This window comes from Mustelus asterias, chromosome 16, assembly GCF_964213995.1.
Source record: "Mustelus asterias chromosome 16, sMusAst1.hap1.1, whole genome shotgun sequence".
Taxonomy (NCBI): domain Eukaryota; kingdom Metazoa; phylum Chordata; class Chondrichthyes; order Carcharhiniformes; family Triakidae; genus Mustelus; species Mustelus asterias.
In genome coordinates, this window is record NC_135816.1 from 41,482,075 (window position 1) to 41,501,879 (window position 19,805).

At 41.3% G+C, this 19,805-nt stretch overlaps 1 protein-coding gene across 1 annotated transcript in view; it reads left to right on the forward strand.

Moving 5' to 3' along the window:
- Positions 1-19,805, forward strand: part of LOC144505484 (pro-neuregulin-2, membrane-bound isoform-like) — a 158,326-nt gene that overhangs the window by 15,675 nt on the left and 122,846 nt on the right. The window contains exons 2-3 of the mRNA XM_078231602.1: positions 5,182-5,344; positions 11,838-11,956. Of these exons, the coding sequence (XP_078087728.1) occupies positions 5,182-5,344; positions 11,838-11,956 (282 nt within the window). The remainder of the gene's footprint in view (positions 1-5,181; positions 5,345-11,837; positions 11,957-19,805) is intronic.

A 19,805-nucleotide genomic window follows, 5' to 3' on the forward strand; every position in this document is an offset into this window, starting at 1 on the left:
GGGTAGATCATAGAAAGGTCTGTTGACCTCGGGCGGGATTTTACGGTTTTGGGACAAGCGAGACCGTAAAATCCCGCCCATATCCTCCTCCTTAAGGCACCAGGATTTTATTTTCCCTACACTGACTCCCAGCGTGGTCTTCCATAAAAACATAAACCTTTCTAATCTTTTGATGCATGATCAAGTGCTCACTAAGGCTGACCATTTCAGTCTTGAGTCCATCAACCAACTTGCACTTGTCACAGGTGATACCCACCAGAATCTCAGTCTGGAAGGCAATATTTCAGAGGTTCTGCCACAAACTTCAACAGAAAAGACAAATTTGGTTAAAATTCTTGAATTTTCTCTTTGTCATTTTATTTTCTGTTTTTGTATTTGTGTCTTTAATTTAGTGAGAGCATCCTTCCCACCTCTGTACCAAATACCCACTTCTGGCAAATTCCTCCTTCCCAATTCATTACATTACCAGCTCCGCCTGCTGTGTGCCCCCCACAGCCACAGAGGAGGTCATTTGTGATTTTCATTTGGTGCTGTGGCAAGGGTGGAGTCATAGAGCCATAGAGATTTGCAGCATGGAAACAGGCCCTTCAGCCCAACTTGTCCATCCGCCCTTTTTCTAAACCCCTCAGCTAATCCCATTTGCCCGCATTTGGCCCATATCCCTCTATACCCATCTTATCCATGTAACTGGCTAAACGCATTTTAAAAGATAAAATTTTACCAGCCTCTGCTACTACCTCTGGCAGCTTGTTCCAGATACTCACCACCCTCTGTGTGAAAAAAATGCCCCTCTGGACACTTTTGTATCTCTCCCCTCTCATCTTAAACCTATGCCCTCTAGTTTTAGACTCCTCTACCTTTGGGAAAAGATATTGACTATCTAGATGATCTGTGCCCCACATCATTTTATAGACCTCTATAAGATCACCCCTCAGCCTTCTACGCTCCAGAGAATAAAGTCCCAGTCTATCCAGCCTCTCCTTATAATTCAAACCATCAAGTCTTGGTAGCGTCCTAATAAATATTTTCTGCACTCTTTCTAGTTTAATAATATCCTTTCTACAATAGAGTGACCAGAACCATAATAGGGAACCAGAATAGGGTGGAATTGGAGAGATTCAAATGCGAAGTTGCAGCAAAGGTGTGCTCCAACTTGGGAGGGGGCAACATTTGCAAGAATTTTGGAGAGGAAAGGAAGGTTGGAAATTGAGCTGTACTTTGCAAGACAGAAGGGTCGAGGGTAGGCTTTTTGAATTGCTGGGCTTTCAGTCTGAAGTGGACTTTGGTTCCATGGCATAATGTCAGGAAGTGCAGTAAAGTGTTCCCAGAAGTGCTCTAGCCAAAATGTATCTTTCAACCAACATGATTTAGGAGTAAAATTCAATTTCAGAAGTTGTGCAAAATGTCAGTCGTGGATCATCTTCCCATCTTGGGTTCAATCTGATTTTCCTTTCCTGAGACGTCAGCCTGTTTAGCACCTGTTGACTGTAATAAGTCTTCAGAGGCAGAAGTCCCTTCAGCAAAATTCCTTTGTTTACAAACTTTAACAGCAGTACACAGAGTGTTAGCAGTCTACCTCCAGGGGTGTCAGAGGAACTGACACACCTGGTTAAGTACAAGGCAAAGACTCCCTGATTGGCCCATTAATTGGATTCTTAATCAGGGTGTTCATACTCCAAGAGGACAACCTCAATGGCCTGGTTGAAATCATTACAAGATATTGAATTTAGTCTCATTAACTAGTCACTTATCTCACCACTGTTTGTGAGTTGTTGCTTGGCACAAACTATATAAGCATACTTTACAACAGTGACTGCACTTCACAGGTGTTATATTGGCTATGAAGCACCTCATGACACTCTGAGGATGTGAGAAGTGCTATGTAAATGTGAGGGAAAGGAGGAACACGGGTCTGGGGGTTGTTCAGTGGGCTGCCCAAGAAATCGAGCCAACATGGGGAGGCACAAGGAGGGACAACATGGGGAGACACCAGCAAAGGAGAGGTACAGAATAATATCTGATTTATCTACCACACATGTTCTGAAAGTCAAATTAAACTGCTGACAGTGGTGATACATAATCCATCACTGATCAGTCTTTCGGTGGGCTTTGTGTGATGATTCAAAAGGAATGTGCAACTCTCAGGGAATATTTCAAGGTTGTCCATTTCTGCCGGGGGAGGGAAGATAGTTGAAGCACAGAGCAGTCAGCTATCAGCGGGGGAATGCTGCCAGCAAGATTTAATGTTCGAGATTTCTGAAGGTTCATTTACGGCAATTGCTTGGTCAACACTAACCAAGTGAAGCCCAGACATATAAAATGACCTGGGCTCCTGAAGCCAGTGACTGAAGGAATGAGTCATGAGCAATTCTCTCACTGCCTTTCTGAGCTGTAAATCACTCCACTGGTTTCCACCAAGCTTCCACCAAATGTACTGGAGACAGAACCACAAAGAAAATTTTCAGCAATGCTGTAGATTCAATGGAACAGAGACAAATATAGTTATTTTAGATCCACCTGTAGTGGTGGGAAAAACACTATTTATGATCCAGGATAAAATAAATGTCCTTCATCAGCTTTTGTGGATCATTTCAGTGGAAATGTGCTCTCCCAGGCTCAAAGAGCATCAGCCCACTGGAAGCAAAGTTGTGAAACCGGCCAGTCTAGCAGAAAGAAACCCTCTGACCCTTCCACTTCACCAACTGTCAGAATGAACACTGTTCAGTCCTGGATGTGATTAACAATAGAATCCAACCCCTGTCATCACTTGTGAACTCACTGATGTCTCCGCAGGTGGGATAAATCAATGAATTCCTTCCCACACACACAGCAGGTGAACAGTCTCTCCTCGTGAATTCACTGGTGTGTCTGCAGAGTAACATCCCAACTTTCCTTTTTGACAAACTTGAATGACTTTCTTGTGTCTGTGTCATCTAAGAGTCAAACTATTTTCTGTTTCTGAAGTCAAATCTGGTATTCCACTTCTGTCTGTTTTTCTCAAATTGTACTAAACGCATATGATTTAACTCAGTGAACTATACCCATTGGTTTACGGGTGTTAGGTTGCACTGTTAAAGCCATTTTACTATTGAGCTGTGGGATGGCATGGTGGCACAGTGCTGCCTCACAGCGCCAGGGGCCCAGGTTCAATTCCCAGTTTGGGTCACTGTCTATGTGGAGTCTGCACGTTCCCCTGTGTCTGCATGGGTTTTCTCTGGGTGCTCAGTTTCCTCCCACAGTCCAAAGACATGCTGGTTAGGTGCATTGGCCTTGCTAAATTCTCCCTCTGAGTACCTGAACAGGTGCCGGAGTGTGGCGACTAAGGGATTTTCACAATAACTTCTTTGCAGTGTTAATGTAAGCCTCCTTGTGACTAATAAATAAACTTTAACTTTATTGGTCAACAGTTCCTCCCTTTCCTCCTAATTGCTCTCTTGCCGGCTTATTCCTCTTCTGCATATTTTTGTCTGTCTCCAGGAGTGTTTCCCAATCGTTTCCACCTCTTTGTCACTCTGACCCCACAGCTCATTTCATTGAACTTCCACTGCAAATGAATAACCTCGCCATGACAGACAGATCTCCCAGTGACTGACCTGTGGACCAGCTCTCCATCCACAGCCAGCGCTTCCACCAAAATATACTACCGGAAAGATCTTCAAATGATAATATGGAACAGATCAGGACAAAAAACGAATCTCAGGAATACAGGGATAACGGAAGATAGAAAAGTACATGCAGATAATGTTTCATAGATTCTTGTCAGGTCAGGATATCCAGGGGTGTGGAGCAAATGTGGATAAGCAGGGTTGAGGTGTAGATGAACCATGATCTAATTGTATGTGGAACAGGCTCCAGCAGCTGAATGGCATCCCACTGTTCTTCTTATTCCCATGTTGCTGCTGTACTGCAACACTCAAGTTCTGTAGCTTTATAATATGCAATGATTTATTTCACAGAGTTCACTATTTGCCAAAGAGTAACTTATATTTATCACCAAAGGAAGCAATTATAGAACTTTTAAAATCTGCTTTAGTTATTATCAGAATATTGACTCTGATGCCTACAATCCATATAATTTCTATTTAACATGTTGTAAGTCTATTACACAAGTAGGAATAACTTTATGTGGTTGAAGTCTGGCAGTGTGTAGTGGGGATGGGAGTGGAACAGATTCTTGTTACACACATTGCACCATGTTATGTAATGCTCTGTGTTATATAATGGAAAGTGAAAGTGGGTGGGGATTTATAGCAAGCGACTAATCCACTACTCTGTTTTGCAACCCTGCCAAAGTTGAATTTCACCCCCTCTAGCTTTATGTTTTCACACCAAAGGCATTTTTTTTGGATAATTCTACTGTCAGCAAAGCTGAAAATGTTATGCGTTTCAGATTGACTTGGAGATGCAGGTATCAACAGAGAATTGAATGATAGATCCCAGCTGTATCTGATTTGCTTTCTGTACTTCCCCACCCTTCAAACTGGCATCAAATAGCTGAATATACGATTTGAAAATAATGCTGTTAAATCACTGACAGAGATTTTAGTAATTAAGTTGCAGCATTCCAGCAGACGATACACTTGTGTCAACAGATTATTGAAAATAGTCCTATGATAACTCTAGAGATTAAACTAATTGAGGAACTTTGACAAGCTCCCACTAATATCAAGTGTTTTTAGGCGACCATACAGAGTAGGAACAAATTCCTACTTCGTGTATTTATACCCAAAACAGTTCTTACAGTTAATATTATAAATATATGCCAAATACAATCTTTCTGGAGCTCCTCATTTATTTGTTTGATATCAGGCATATTTTCATTTGGCATTGTATCGTGGTTTCTGCTATGAGCTTATAGAAACGTTAACAAATGAATGCTGAATGTTACAGTGTGCATCAGTTCTGCAGCCATCCAAGATCAGAAATCTTCTCGGGGGTTTCTCCCTACCAGTAATAGTTATCACCATGGCTGTGGTAGAAGCCATGTCGACAAAAGCCCCTCTTTTATCCGGGCTTTCTCTTGAAATTTTGGTGACCAATTGGGAGAACCCCTGAGGAAATTTCTGGCTACCACTTTTTAGAGTAATGATTACTTAAGTGAATATCTATTAGTATTTGAAGAGAGTTGATCGACAGGCTCTTTCAGTGAACTGATTCCAAGGCTAAATTGTGTCTTCACAGATGCCCCTCCAAAGCTTAAGAAACTGAAGAATCAGACTCTGCTGGAAGGACAAAAGCTTTCTCTGAAATGTGAAGCTGTAGGAAATCCCCGACCCACGTATAAGTGGTTCAAAGATGGAAGAGAGATAAAGAAAAACAAAGAAATCAGGATAAAAACTGGGAAGTAAGTTCATAAAATATGCATTGCTGCATTTATATTTGACACGAGAGTTTTTGTTAATTCGCTAGGCAATTGTGTAGAGCACTGTTTAAATCATGTTCCACTTACCCTGGATTTTACAGCTGGAGACAAAAATACAAGGAAAACTTTATGTAGTAAATACACATTAGTAGATGTGAGGAGCTGCTTTGGTTTAACCACTGTCCTTTTTTCTACCTGGACCTGGGACTGAATTCAGCCAGATTGATTAATTGGAAGTTTTCTGATTGATGTAAGAATCCTGTCAAGGGAGTTCAGCAACTTTGAGTGTAAGAAATCCAGCAGAAAGGCCATGAGAATTGGCTGGGGTTGAAGGAGGGAGCAGGAATGGAACATTGACACTGGTACAATAGGCTTGGATATAGGGGCCGAAAATGCAAGTTCCTGCTCTACTGCTCTAACTATGACAGAATAGTAATCACGCTGTGATGAACCCCAAAGAAAAAAAGGAGGAAAAAATCTGTCCTTAAATCAGAGGTCAGACCCACTTGGGTTCAGGATTTGCAATTCCCAGTGGGCTCTATGTAAAATGGCCACACATGCTCAGTTGGTCCATTTTCACCGTCTTCAAGTCGGTAAAAAGCCCCGTGCATATGCACCGTTTGTTCTTTTTATATTTTCAGCTGAAACTGTTCCTGCGCAGAAAGGAATAACAAGGAAGAAAGTGAAACAGCATGTAATTTGATCTGGAAGAGGAACGCCATTACGAAGAAGGTGCCAAACAGAGCAGGCCACAGAAGGGAGTCATGGAGCAGGTCCCAAACAAAGGAGAAGGTTCCCAAACCAGGGAAAGGGGTGGAAAGAGTCCCCAAGAAGACAGTCTTGTTAAGGGACAAGGATGGGGATCTGAAACAGCTCCTGTTAACTGAAGTTAAACGTAAGAGGCAGAGAAAAAAGATCCTGAATTAAAGAGAGAGCTGCAGTGAGCAAACTTAGAGCAAAGTGGGCTTGAGAGAAATCTGAAGATCCGAGGCAGCAGCCAAAGGCTGGTGACCCGGCCTTTGAAGCAGTGGCATTTTGCTTGGCATTGCCAAATATCAAAGTGTGTGCAGAAGATGAAGCATGAATGCATGTAGAGATCCAGGGGGAAGGAACATCAGAAAGAGGGATTGAAACCCTGGAGGTGGATCATTGTTGAAGACATCTGGCTGAAAGCATCATTAGGGAGTTTGTGATAGTATCCCAAGGTAGGTTCTTCAAGCGAGGAGATTGGAAGCCCTGACAAGACTGGTTGGCTTACGATGTGACAAGCATCAGTGGGGGGGGGGGGGGGGGGGGGGGGGGGAAATGATAAACCCATAAAATCTGTTTTGGTGGCATCTGTCACTTGGTTTTGGAGTGTGGGATGTCCGACCACAGTTTGCCTATTAGTTTACATGTACTGCATACTTACTGTGAATATTAGAGTATAAGCTGGATATTGTAAATTGTGTTATTTTTACAAATTTGCATTTATCTGTAAAGGTATAGTTAAGGTGAACAAATTATGTGATTTGACTTAATTGCTGACATTTGTATTGAAATCTTTCCAACCTTTTTGTCCAGTGTAATATAGTATTTTCCTTGTTTAATAAACATTTTATCCTTTGTGTTAAAAGTACACTAGCAGAGTTCTGTGAATGTGTTCAGTAACTGCCCTCCATGGTTTCTTTAAAAAAACGTTATCCATCAAGCCAGGTTCCACTGTGGGATCTGACTTGTCCAGTAATAAAATCAATTGGAATCATGACAACATCTTGTCAGTGACTCAAAAGCTGACCCCACTAAGTTTCCTGGAGTAAGGTCATTTAGATATTATAAGTGGGCGCCAGTATTTCATGCATCTTGGAAACATGCAGAAAATGAGAAGACAGTTTGTTTCCAACCTTCAAATTCACCAGGTTGTACAAGGGCAATTATGAATGGGCAAAAAATGCTGGCCTTGCCAGCAAAGTCCACATCCTATGAAAGAATAAAACAAACTCTTTGGCCAGAATTCTCCGGCCATTCATGCCAGCGGGATTCCCCAGTCCTTCTGGCAGCGCATCCCTGCCCGTGGGTTTCCTGGTGGCATAGAGTGACATCAGTGGGCATTCCCATTGACGGCAGTGGGACCAGAGAATCCCGCCATTAGCAAACAATGCGCCACCTCCCGCCGGCGGGAAACATGTGGTTGGCAGGCTGGAAAATCTCGCCCTATGTTATTTTTTTGAGAGTACAGTGACATCATCAGGATACAATGGGCCTGGAATATTCCTATGGGCCTCATTTAACAGCTCCAATATCTTGACGGCTGGTACCCGTCAAAATACAATGTGTTTTGTATAGTCAGCTCTTAAAATAAATCTTTACTGTTGCTAATGGGAGGAATGGACACATGTGGCACATGATGAGTAAAGTGCCATTCCTCTTATGATCAATGAAGCATATGTGAGGAGATGTAAACTGATAGCGTATTTCTGCTAACTCTGCTACATAACTGGAGACTGGTGATGAGATTGGTAACTTGCCTTTGATTTTCCCTCCCACTTTGGGTAAGTGCCTTCTATTCATTTGGTATCTTTCTCTAATGACAGTGTTGAAGTCAAAAACTCCCAGTTTGACACATCGGGGGAGAAAGCACGACTGTCATGGGGAGTGCCTTTTCCATACGTATTTGCAATTCACCACAGTTTTTATGTTTCTGGTTTATGATAATTATGTTACCTCTGAGAACAAGGTCACATTCAGTTGTAAATTTTCATTTAGTGTAAATAGGCAAGGTTGGAGGAGTTGAGATGCTTTTTCTACTGGCATTAAATGTGAAAAATGAAACTAACCATATAGCTCTTCATGCAACGTAAACAATTGAAGGAGAAAGCTCTTAAATGAAAGTTAGAGACCTGTGCTTTAAAATTCATACAAAGCCTCAGTCTTGCAAATGCACTTTCAACTGAATATGTCTAGACTTTTAAATGATAAACAAAGCAGTTTGATCTATTACAATGAGCCCAAGTAAATTCCTCTCTGTAATTCTTGAATCATTAGGATGAGTGAAGCAATTTGCTCACCTATGTTAAAAGGATGATGAGGATGCTTTAAATAACTCCAAACTCCTAAACAAATCAATGATCAAACATTCTAGAAATTTTGCAGAGTCCTATCTTTAGCAACCATTTTATAAATAATTTAGCTATGCTGTATATATCAAAAATGGAAGACTGGAAAGCTTTTGCACACAAAATGCTTTGGTACATGCTCCACCGAATTTAGGAGAGGTGATGGCCTGATGGTATTATCGCTTGATTATTAATCCAGAAACTCAGCTAACGATCTGGGGACCCGGGTTCGAATCCCACCAAAACAGTTGGTGGAATTTGAATTCAATAAAAAAAATCTGGAATTAAGAATCTACTGATTACCATGAAATCATTGCAAGTTGTCGGAAAAACCCATCTGGTTCACTGATGACCTTTAGGGAAGGAAATCTGCCGTCCTTACCTAGTCTGGTCCACATGGGACTCCAGAGCCACAGCAATGTAGTTGATTTTCAACTGCTCTCCAAGGACAACTAGGAATGGGCAATAAATGTTGGCCAGCCAGCGATGCCCATGTCCTATGACTGAATTTAAAAAAAGACCACTGTGCCACAGCTAATTTCTAAACAGAAAAGCTGAATAGGGATTTGATCTTAGCATTGAATCCATTGCTGTGATGTTTGAAAAGACATCAGAACTTGACTTGACCTCCAATTTTTACCTCAGTCCCTTTTGGTCAATGACTCCCTGGGATTTCTTGGAAGGTTTTGGCATAACTAAGGCCCAATATCACAGGTGCACTGTTTTGTTTTCAGAGCAGATTTGTATGCAAGCAATTTATGGAGTTTAATGCTGAAACATTGTGACAATTATATTCCTAATCATTTCCACTATCCCACATTCACCTGCAGGAACACCACATAGCTCCTTAGGATGGTTCCCCTCCCATGTAAACAACCGGAGAACACAAATTTCCTGCATTTACATCAATAATATAAAACAATCACTGGGATTTTGTGATGGTAATGGTGGTGAAACTTTCAAAGTTCACTGTCATAACTTCACTGAAACTGAGAGGAACTTTCAGAGTCTACACATGTGCAGAATAATGTGGAAATCCAGGAGTTGCTGCTAGTGATTCTATGCTTTTCCAGAAGGTGCACTATTGAGGTACCTCTATACTGTAATCAATAGTATATCTTATTAATTGATGAGAACTTCCAATCTTATGCACTTAATCTCACTGTGAAAAATCTTGTAAAACTTGCACTTTGTTGAATGAGGCATAACTGAATTTTTAATGCTATCCTAATCTCACAATTACTGTTAAACATTTTTGTTTGTGGTATGTCAAATTTCTCCATTGTGATTTTAAAATTTTTAAAATTTTTTTGAAAAGCCTGCTTATATTCACATTTCAAATACTATCTGAATTAATTTTGCTTTTATCTGAAAAGTATGAATTAAAAGTTAAGGATAATTCCTCGTTTGCTGTGGATGAATACTTCAGTGTGCTTTGGCTGCCATCTGCTTGCCGCCATCTCCTTGACTTAGCGCTGGATTTATACAGTCAAAAAGAATAGGGAAAAACCCACCACAGAGATCACGAGATATTTGTGGGCAGTTTTCCTTGAAGTCAGTCGCTCATGCTTGCTTTGCCACTAACTGCAAAATCCAGATCAATATTTCTGAATTTTGCAGCAATAGTGCAGTCTAAAATGTGGATTAATTGCACTAATAATTATGGAATAGGACATCAAAAGTGATGCAATTTAATTCTCCATAAGTCTTTGTAAAACGTGTTGCTGGCTAGATCCCAAAATGAATGTAAAGCAAAATACTGGTCCTGTTATTTCCAATAAGTCCCAGTAGATTCATATTGCACCTGTTTAAAATAAAATTCATAGAATCCCTACAGTGCAGAAGGAGGCCATTTGGTCCATCAAGTCTGCACTGACAACAAACTGACCCAGGCCCTATCCCTAGATATTTATCCCGCTAACCCCTTAACCTACGCATCCCGGGACACTAAGGGGCAATTTAGCATGGCCAATGCATCTAACCCGCACATCATTGGACTGTGGGAGGAAACCGGAGCACCCGGAGGAAACCCATGCAGACACAGGGAGAACGTGCAAACTCTGCACTGACAGTGACCCGAGCCAAGAATCGAACGAGGTCCCTGGAGCTGTGATGCAGCAGTGATAACCACTGTGCCGCCCATATTCTCCTGGTCAGATACTAATGTCATTGGCAGCCTCGCCATATTCCTCAGTGTTGTCAATTTTATTTATGAGGACAAATGTATCAGTAATTTATGCTGAAGTATATCATTTAAATAATTGTTATGACAGGGTGAGGAGGAGTGCACTCAACAGGTCGCAACAAAGGTATTTAAATGTATATTCCCCGTAAATCCTTTTTCCAATTCAAATGTATTTATTTATTAATTGTGAGCCAATCAAACCAGGTTTTCTTGAGTCAAAGGAAGAGTAACTTTATTAGCTACGAAACACACTATCACACAGATATCAGAAGAAAGTTAGAGTCCAATAAAAAGTTAAAAGAATATATGATTTTGCTTGCCTTTAAAGCATAGAATGTCAAACAATGTCGCCATTTGAAGTTAGTTGATTTCCTGCAGAATTCTGGAGTTGATCTGGTCCAGGCCCCAGGTCTACGCTTTGTTAAAGACTGGCCTTTAGCTTCATTGAGAAAGTGAGAGAGAGAGAGATCTCTATCGCTCTGTACCATTAGTATTTTTAGATGACTGTAATAATTTTTCTCTTCCTCCTGATTCTGCTTGACAGAATTAGTTTTTAAAACTTCTGTCTGTATATTCTCAGAGAGGAATTTGATTAGCATATCTTAGAGTCATTGTTGCACTGCAAGTAATCAAGTAATCCCATTTCTTGATCTTCTCATCTCGACACATTTGACACATTTCAGGATAGAAATCAACTGGAAATGGGTTATTTCATTCTCCACAGGGGGTTCTGAATGTCGGCTGAATATCTGGCTGGTTAGCAGTTCCCATTGTCTTGATAGAATTGAAATTGACCTTGACACCTCCCCCCCCCCTCCACCCCATCCCCCAAAAAGTTCCATGCAACACATCTGCACTGCAATTTGTATAAAAACTTTCCGGAGATGTGATCAATTTAGATGTCAGATGACTCATGGCAGTCATTTTCGATCAATGTCTTTTCTTGTGTTTTTTAAAACAGATCTCCTTTAAACAGTTTAATATGTCTGGTTAGCTGGTAAAGATATAGACAAATCTCACTCAGTCACAGTTTCCTGTTGTGACACAATTTAGAGCAAAGAAAATGAATCAAAGTGCAGATTACAAATGTCGTCTTCAGTAAAACTGTGTCTTGTTCAACATTTCCATTTCATTATTCTGACAATTTACATAGAGATATACTTTAGATTGATTCAATTTCATTTTCTTTCTGCAGAAAAAACTCAAGGCTTCAGATAAATAAACTGAAGGTGGAAGATGCTGGGGAATATACATGTGAGGCTGAGAATGCATTAGGCAAGGACACTTCAAAAACTACCATTAATGTGCAAGCTGGTGAGTATGTAAATGTACTGTAGCTTTGTTAATGTTTCTAATATGTGGAGTGGAGAGTGTTATCATATGAGTATTAGGGAGTTAAATTGTGTTGATTTTTAGAATTTTCTTCATAAGAAAGTATTTATACATGATCTGAATGTTCTTGTACAGTCAACATACTTGTAAACAGGACAGTGCTAATTAAAGTCTACCGAGGAATGAAATAATGAGTAGACTCTTTCACCCACACTGGGAGAGGGAAGTTGATGCAGGCAAATGGGTTTTCAGATATTTTGGTATGTCATTGTTGTTGTGGCCAAGAAAAGGCTGTTGATTCCTATGCATCTTTTAATAAAACAGTTTTGACAATTTTTGTTGATGAAGAACAAATATTGTCTGGGGTCCTATTTCAATTTTGTAAAGAGTTATTCAAGTACTGAAGCATTAAGTGCTGCTTCTATGAAAGGAAGCCATTGAACTCTCTCTTTTGTTGAACTGCTACTATTTCTGCACAATCATAGTCAGCTCTGCTTTTGGTGCCCTTATTCCCAGTAAAGACCACCTTCAGTTGCTTCATCAATGACCTTCCTTCCATCGTAAGGTCAGGAGTGGGAATGTTTGCTGATGAATGCGTAATGTTCAACACCATTCACAACTCCTCAGATACTGAAGCAGTCCAAGTCCAAATGCAGCAAGACCGGGACAATATCCAGATCTGGGCTGACAAATGACAAGTAAACTTTTTGCCACAGAAGTGCCAAGAAATGACCATCTCCAATAAGAGAGAATCTAACCGTTCCAGCAACACTCAGGAAGCTTTACACCACCCAGGTCAAAACAACCCTATTGATTGACACCCCATCCACAAATATTCACTCCCCCTACCACCAATGAACAGTGGCAGCAGTGTGTACCACCTACAGGGTGCACTACAGGAGCTCACCAATACTCCTTAGGCAGCACCTTCCAAACCAATCATCTCGTCCATCTAGAAGAACAAGGCTCAGATAGCTGGGAACACCACCACCTGGAAGTTTCCCTCCAAGTTACTCACCATCCTGACTTGGAAATGTATCACCGTTCCTTCTGACTTCTCTTCCAGGAATGTCTACCCTGAAGAAGTACTGCTCTTCTCTTCGACACTCTTTTGGTTTCAGATTGCAACATCTGCAGTAATTTGCTCTTATCACCATTCCTTTACTGCCGCTGAGTCAAAATCCTGGAACTCCCACCCGAACATCATTGTGGGTGTACCTACACTACATGGACTGCAGCAGTTTAAGAAGGCAGCTCACCACCACCTTCTGAAGGGCAATTAGGGATGGACAATAAATGCTGGCCTAGCTAGTGATGCCCATATCCAAAAAAAAAGCAAGAATGACCTTGTTCTGAGTAGCTGTAGTTGGCCAGATCACTCAACATCTGGTATCAAGTTCTGTTCATTGGTACCTAAAAATTGTCTGGGGATACTACATATATCATATTGGAATGTTGCTCCAGTCTCAAACATTTCCCCAGGGAAATGATGGCAAACAGGAATGGGGTCAGAATGGGTCAGTAAGTACAGCACTTAAAACAAGATTTTCATTCCTACCCTAGCAGAAGAAGCTAAAATGATTGCACCACCCAGCCACCTTCTCACAGTTAATGCATATGGCAGGAAAGTAATGACATACAATTCGTTGTTTGTTCTTGGAGGCAAAGATGACAAAGTTCATATTCTGAGGTGTTTGGTAAGGTTCCGATGAGTATATAGATGACTGCCAAGGCTGATCTGCATCTGGAAACTTCCGCTGCAAATAGGGCAGGATACCAAAAATGATTGAGTTTTGGGTGAGTTACTGGTTTAGAATTTCCTCTCCTGGCATTTTCTCACTGCTTCTAGTATTCTTTTGTTTTCAAAGGAGACCACACCCTTTATTATTTGATTGCAGCGATCCTGGCAAGCTTCTTCCAGAATGAATAGTTGCTGTCAAAACTCTGAAGTGAACCTTCAGAGTGTCTTTGTAGAATTCCTTTGACCACCATGAGAGCGCACCACAGACTTGAGCTCTCCACAGAAGATATGCTTTGATATGTAAGTGTCAGGCATTCTGGATACATGACCAGCCTAATTCAGCTGTGACTGTCTCAGTATGGTGTGGATGCTTGGATTGCCAGCTTGGGTGAGCACCTCAATGTCTGGCATTTTGGTTTGCTATCTCATCTTTAGAAGCTTCTGAAGGCAGCTACATAATAGAATAATAAACAAAATAGTAGTCTGTGGCGTTTTCTTTCTTTCTGTCTTTCTTTACATTGTTGTTTTGTTCATTAATTCTTTCACCAAATCATTCAGCATTTTAATATAAATAAATAGCCAGGCTATTTAGTTTCAGTTGACCATCAGCATCAGGGAGTTCAGGATCCTGGTCCAGGATGTAGCCATACAGCCAATATGACACTGGAGGCTGTTCACATATCTAGGCTCCACAAGCACCAGCAATCTGTCACTTGATGCCGAAATCAACACACACATTGCAAAAGTTGCAACTGTTATATCCAAGCTGAGTAAGAATATGAAACAACATCAGGCTGAATGAGAACACCAAACTGTGAATTGACCAAGCTTGCATCCTCAGCGCACTCCCCTACAGTGGTAGGCAGGAGAAAAATTTGAACAGTTTCCAAATTTGCTGCCTCAGGTGTATCCTCAGCATCTCTTGGCAGGACAAGGTCACCAACTTGGAGGTGGTGGAGTGTGCTAATTCCATCAGCATACACACATTGCTAGGTCTGCACTGGCTCATCAGCTGGATGACAACCGTACACCCTAAGGCCATCTGTACAGTGAATTGGCCACTGAGTTATGATCTCATGGTTGTCCATACCTCCACCACAAGGACACCTGCAAGCGAGATATGAAAATGGTGGATATTGACACTAAGAACTAGGAGACAATTGCTGATGGCCATGACCTCTGGAGCCTGGACTGTTTGGAAGGGCAATGGATGAGGTGAGCAGAAATGAAAAGCTGAACTGGCTGAGAAGAGGGTCCAGAGAAAAGAGGCTTGCGGAATGTGCACCTTCTCAGCCCACTGTTTTCCTCTGCAGCAAAAAACTGCCATGCCAGAGTGGGGCTCCTGAGCCACTGCAGGTAACAGTTAACACAGAGTTGATGACCACGGCACAGACCATCATCTTACAAGGCATAAAACTGCCATATGCCTGCCATATGATATGTTTGCAGCTCAAGAACCGCAATGGCAGAACACAACAGGGCAGCAATCTTAGTGAACAGAATTTGTGCCAGATACAGAGTTGATATTCAGTGGATTATTATATAAATCATTACTTCCCTAACAAATAAGTTTGGGGCCTCCTGAGGACCTGTATCACAAGTCTTATTGATTGATTATGGATGGCATGGTGGCACAGTGGTTAGCACTGGTACAGAAGGTGAAGTCAGAATTGAGGGATCAGAATTGAGCTGGCAAGATGGATACAGAACTGGCTCAGTCATAGAAGACAAAGGGTAGGAGTAGAAGGGTGCATTTCTGAATGGAGGGCTGTGACAAGTGGTATTCCTCAGGGATCAGTGCTGGGACCTTTCCTGTTTGAAATATATATATAAATGAAAGTGGCAACGCAGATGGAGAAGGTAGTCAAGAAGGCATACGGCATGCTTGCCTTCATTGGCCAGGGCAATAAGTTAAAAAATTGGTAGCCATGTTGCAGCTTTATGGAACCTTAGTTAGGCCGCACTTGGAATATAGTGTTCAATTCTGGTCACCACACTACCAGAAGGATGTGGAGGCTTTCGAGAGGGTACAGAAAAGATTTACCAGGATGTTGCCTGGTATGGAGGGCATTAGCTATGAGGAAAGGTTGGAGAAACTTTGTTTGTTCTCACTGGAGGTTGAGGGGTGACCTGATAGAAGTCTACAAGATTATGAGGGACATGGACAGAATGGATAGTCAGAAGCTTTTTCCCAGGATGGAAGAGTCAATTACTATTGGGCATAAGTTTAAGGTGCGAGGGGCAAGGTTTAAAGGAGATGGACAAGGTAAGTTCTTTACACAGAGGGTGGTGGGTGCCTGGGACCCGCTGCCGGTGGAGGTGGTGGAAGCAGATACGATAGTGACTTTTAAGGGACATCTTGACAAATCCATGAATAGGATGGGAATAGAGGGATGTGGTCCCCGGAAGCGTAGGGGGTTTTAGTTCAGTCGGGCAGCATGATTGGTGCAGGCTTGGAGGGCCGAAGGGCCTGTTCCTGTGCTGTAATTTTCTTTATTCTTTGTTCACTGTTGCCTCACAGCACCAGGGACCTGGGTTCGATTCCTGGCTTGGGTCACTGTGCTGAGTTTGCACGTTCTCCTCGTGTCTGCATGAGTTTCCTCCAGGTGCTTCGGTTTCCTCTCACAGACCGAAAGACTGGTTATTGGCCATGCTAAATTCTCTTTGTGTACCTGAACACGCGCCGGAGTGTGGCGACTAGGAGATTTTCACAGTAACTTCAATGCAGTATTAATATAAACCAACTTGTGACTAATAAATAAACTTTAACTTTATTGGTCTTTAAAGGCATTCTGACCTTTGCTTTAAAGGAAACAATATCTTTGGTTAAGAAGTTTAAAATTGTTGCTTCCTTTACATTTTTGAGTCATCTGCTCAAGTCAAGTTACAGGTGATTTCCACCATCAGATTTTTTAATTGGCATCTGGGATCCAAGTAAAATGCCAGGAAAGAGCGAGCATGATCAATTGTAATAGCCTTCTGTATGTGAGTACAACTCTGTAAGCAAGAGGACAATGAAAGCAAGACGATGCTGTTACTGTTCTGCCAGTAATGTGCAATATTGATCTACTGCTGTGAATTAGGGATTTTTAGCTGCATAATAAAGTGGTTTAGATAATTATACAGGTGGCCCAAAACCTACAGCAGTAGTAGTTAAATTGCATAATTATGGAGTAATCAGAATCAGGTTATAATCCAAGACAGAGGCTGATTTATCAGTGATACATTTGTTCAAGCAGATTACTGAACTACGTTCTCCAGCATTTCTAATCTTGGTGGAGTGGAAACCATGTCACGTTGCACAGAAAAGGAAAGTGATAACTCCACAAGGTCTTTCTCTTTACCAGCAGCAGCTTCTTTTCTTTTATTTCACATAAAGCCAATGGGTTCATCGAGTGCTGACCAGACCATAAATAAATGTGTTCTTAAACCTGCACTTGCTGCCATTAATTTTTGCACAGGCAATAACTCTTTCCACAGCAAGTAGCTGTTGCCAAAATCTATGAGTTAAATCTGTTTATCTTTGCAATGTTAAGATAGAAAGTTTACAGAACTGAAATTAACATGATCACTTAGTATCTCGGCACTGATTACGGGTTTGATCTATTGTTCGTCTTCAGGCTTTTTACCCGGGTTCGGTGCCCAATATCCATTGCTTTAAAACATGGCAGGTTATGCGTATTCAATTTTTTTTTCCAGTGTTCCCCATTGCCAGGTCTAAGTGGCCAGGACAGAAAACCTTTCGTGAAAAAAACTAAGTATTATGGAAAATAGCCTTTCTTAATGTCTTTCTTATTGAGGAATCTACAATTTATCATTTTCAAGTTTCACAGTAATTTCACCAAGTACAATTAAAGCCAATGAAACTTTAGTGTTATAATTTTAAATGACCTTATATATACATAATGAATTATGTTCCCATAACAGATGCAAAGCAGATATGTAAGCTGAACTCACTGTATCATCCTTTAGAGGGCAGTGTGACAATTATACATTGGCTATTATGTCCTAATAGTGCTATATTGTCATATTGTTAGGCATATTGCTGTCTATAGGCCGAGTGAAGCAGTGATGCAAAAGACAGCTGCTGTTCCAAGTAAGAAATCTGCTGTCAGTCGTAAGTTTCCCTTTGTACAGAGTATGAGCTGGTTGACCTTTCCATTGTGACACACAGGACTTAATTATTGTAATTATACAACAAGTCGTCCGAGGCAGCAGGTGCAATTGTTCGGAGTTCTAAAACGTGATGACATTAATGGCTAACATTTTGTATATTTCTGAACATGAGATGCACAACTGATTGACTGAGGTGGTGTGTGTGTGTGTGCTCAAATAAATGCAGAGGCTGGAAGTAAATATTAAATTGCATGGCTAAAATCTCTCAAATCCACAAGATGAGTAACTATAGTTACATTAATTTACACTGCTAGAATTAAAAAATGTGAAAGTGCTTGATTCTTGCATTGTTGTTCTTGCGTCAAACGTTACGAGGAAAATCTTAGTCAATATATTTTACCTGTGGTCAAAAAATACAACTATTAGTTACTTATTAATCTCGTCTTCTTATGCATTTTTCTTTATCATCTGAAATCCTCTCTTCATAATCAGTGGTATATTGTCGAGTGTATGATGGCAAACTGCAATCTGAAGTAATTCATGAAAAGCTGTTTGATTCAAAGTTAAATTATAATTTTAGAAATGCTGACAATTTAAAAGTGACAAACCAAACTTTAAGTCAATAATAGTATTATAACTTAGCAGCAAAAGTGCCACAATTGAGCATATGTTGCTCTTCAAATTACTCTGTAGGTAAATTAGATGCTGCTCTGAACTTGGGAGTAAACCGGGCGACTTAGAACATGTGGTTCATTTTACCAAATCAAATCCACCAAGATCTAAAAACTCGAATGCATCAGCATTAATTGTTACTGGACTAAGAATCCAGAGGCCTGTGCTAATGATCTGGTGACATGGGGCTAGAATTTACATCCACCAACCACACCCCCTCTCCCACCCTCATCGATAAAAGCAGGTTTGAGGGTGGGGGAACCATGTAAAATCCAGCAGATAAGAACATAAGAACATAAGAAATAGGAGCAGGAGTAGGCCATCTCGCCCCTCGAGCCTGCCCCGCCATTCAATAAGATCATGGCTGATCTGAAGTGGATCAGTTCCACTTACCCGCCTGATCCCTATAACCCCTAATTCCCTTACCGATCAGGAATCCATCTATCTGTGATTTAAATATATTCAACGAGGTAGCCTCCACCACTTCAGTGGGCAGAGAATTCCAGAGATTCACCACCCTCTGAGAGAAGAAGTTCCTCCTCAACTCTGTCCTAAACTGACCCCCCTTTATTTTGAGGCTGTGCCCTCTAGCTCTAGCTTCCTTTCTAAGTGGAAAGAATCTCTCCATCTCTACCCTATCCAGCCCCTTCATTATCTTATAGGTCTCTATAAGATCCCCCCTCAGCCTTCTAAATTCCAACGAGTACAAACCCAATCTGCTCAGTCTCTCCTCATAATCAACACCCCTCATCTCTGGTATCAACCTGGTGAACCTTCTCTGCACTCCCTCCAAGGCCAATATATCCTTCCGCAAATAAGGGGACCAATACTGCACACAGTATTCCAGCTGCGGCCTCACCAATGCCCTGTACAGATGCAGCAAGACATCTCTGCTTTTATATTCTATCCCCCTTGCGATATAGGCCAACATCCCATTTGCCTTCTTGATCACCTGTTGCACCTGCAGACTGGGTTTTTGCGTCTCATGCACAAGGACCCCCAGGTCCCTTTGCACAGTAGCATGTTGTAATTTTTTTCCATTTAGATAATAATCCAATTTGCGATTATTTCCTCCAAAGTGAATAACCTCGCACTTGTCAACGTTATATTCCATCTGCCAGATCCTCGCCCACTCACTCAGCCTGTCCAAATCTCTCTGCAGACCTTCTACGCCCTCCACACGATTCACTTTTCCATTTATCTTTGTGTCGTCTGCAAACTTTGTTACCCCTACACTCAGTCCCCTCCTCCAGATCATCTATATAAATGGTAAATAGTTGAGGCCCCAGTACCGATCCCTGC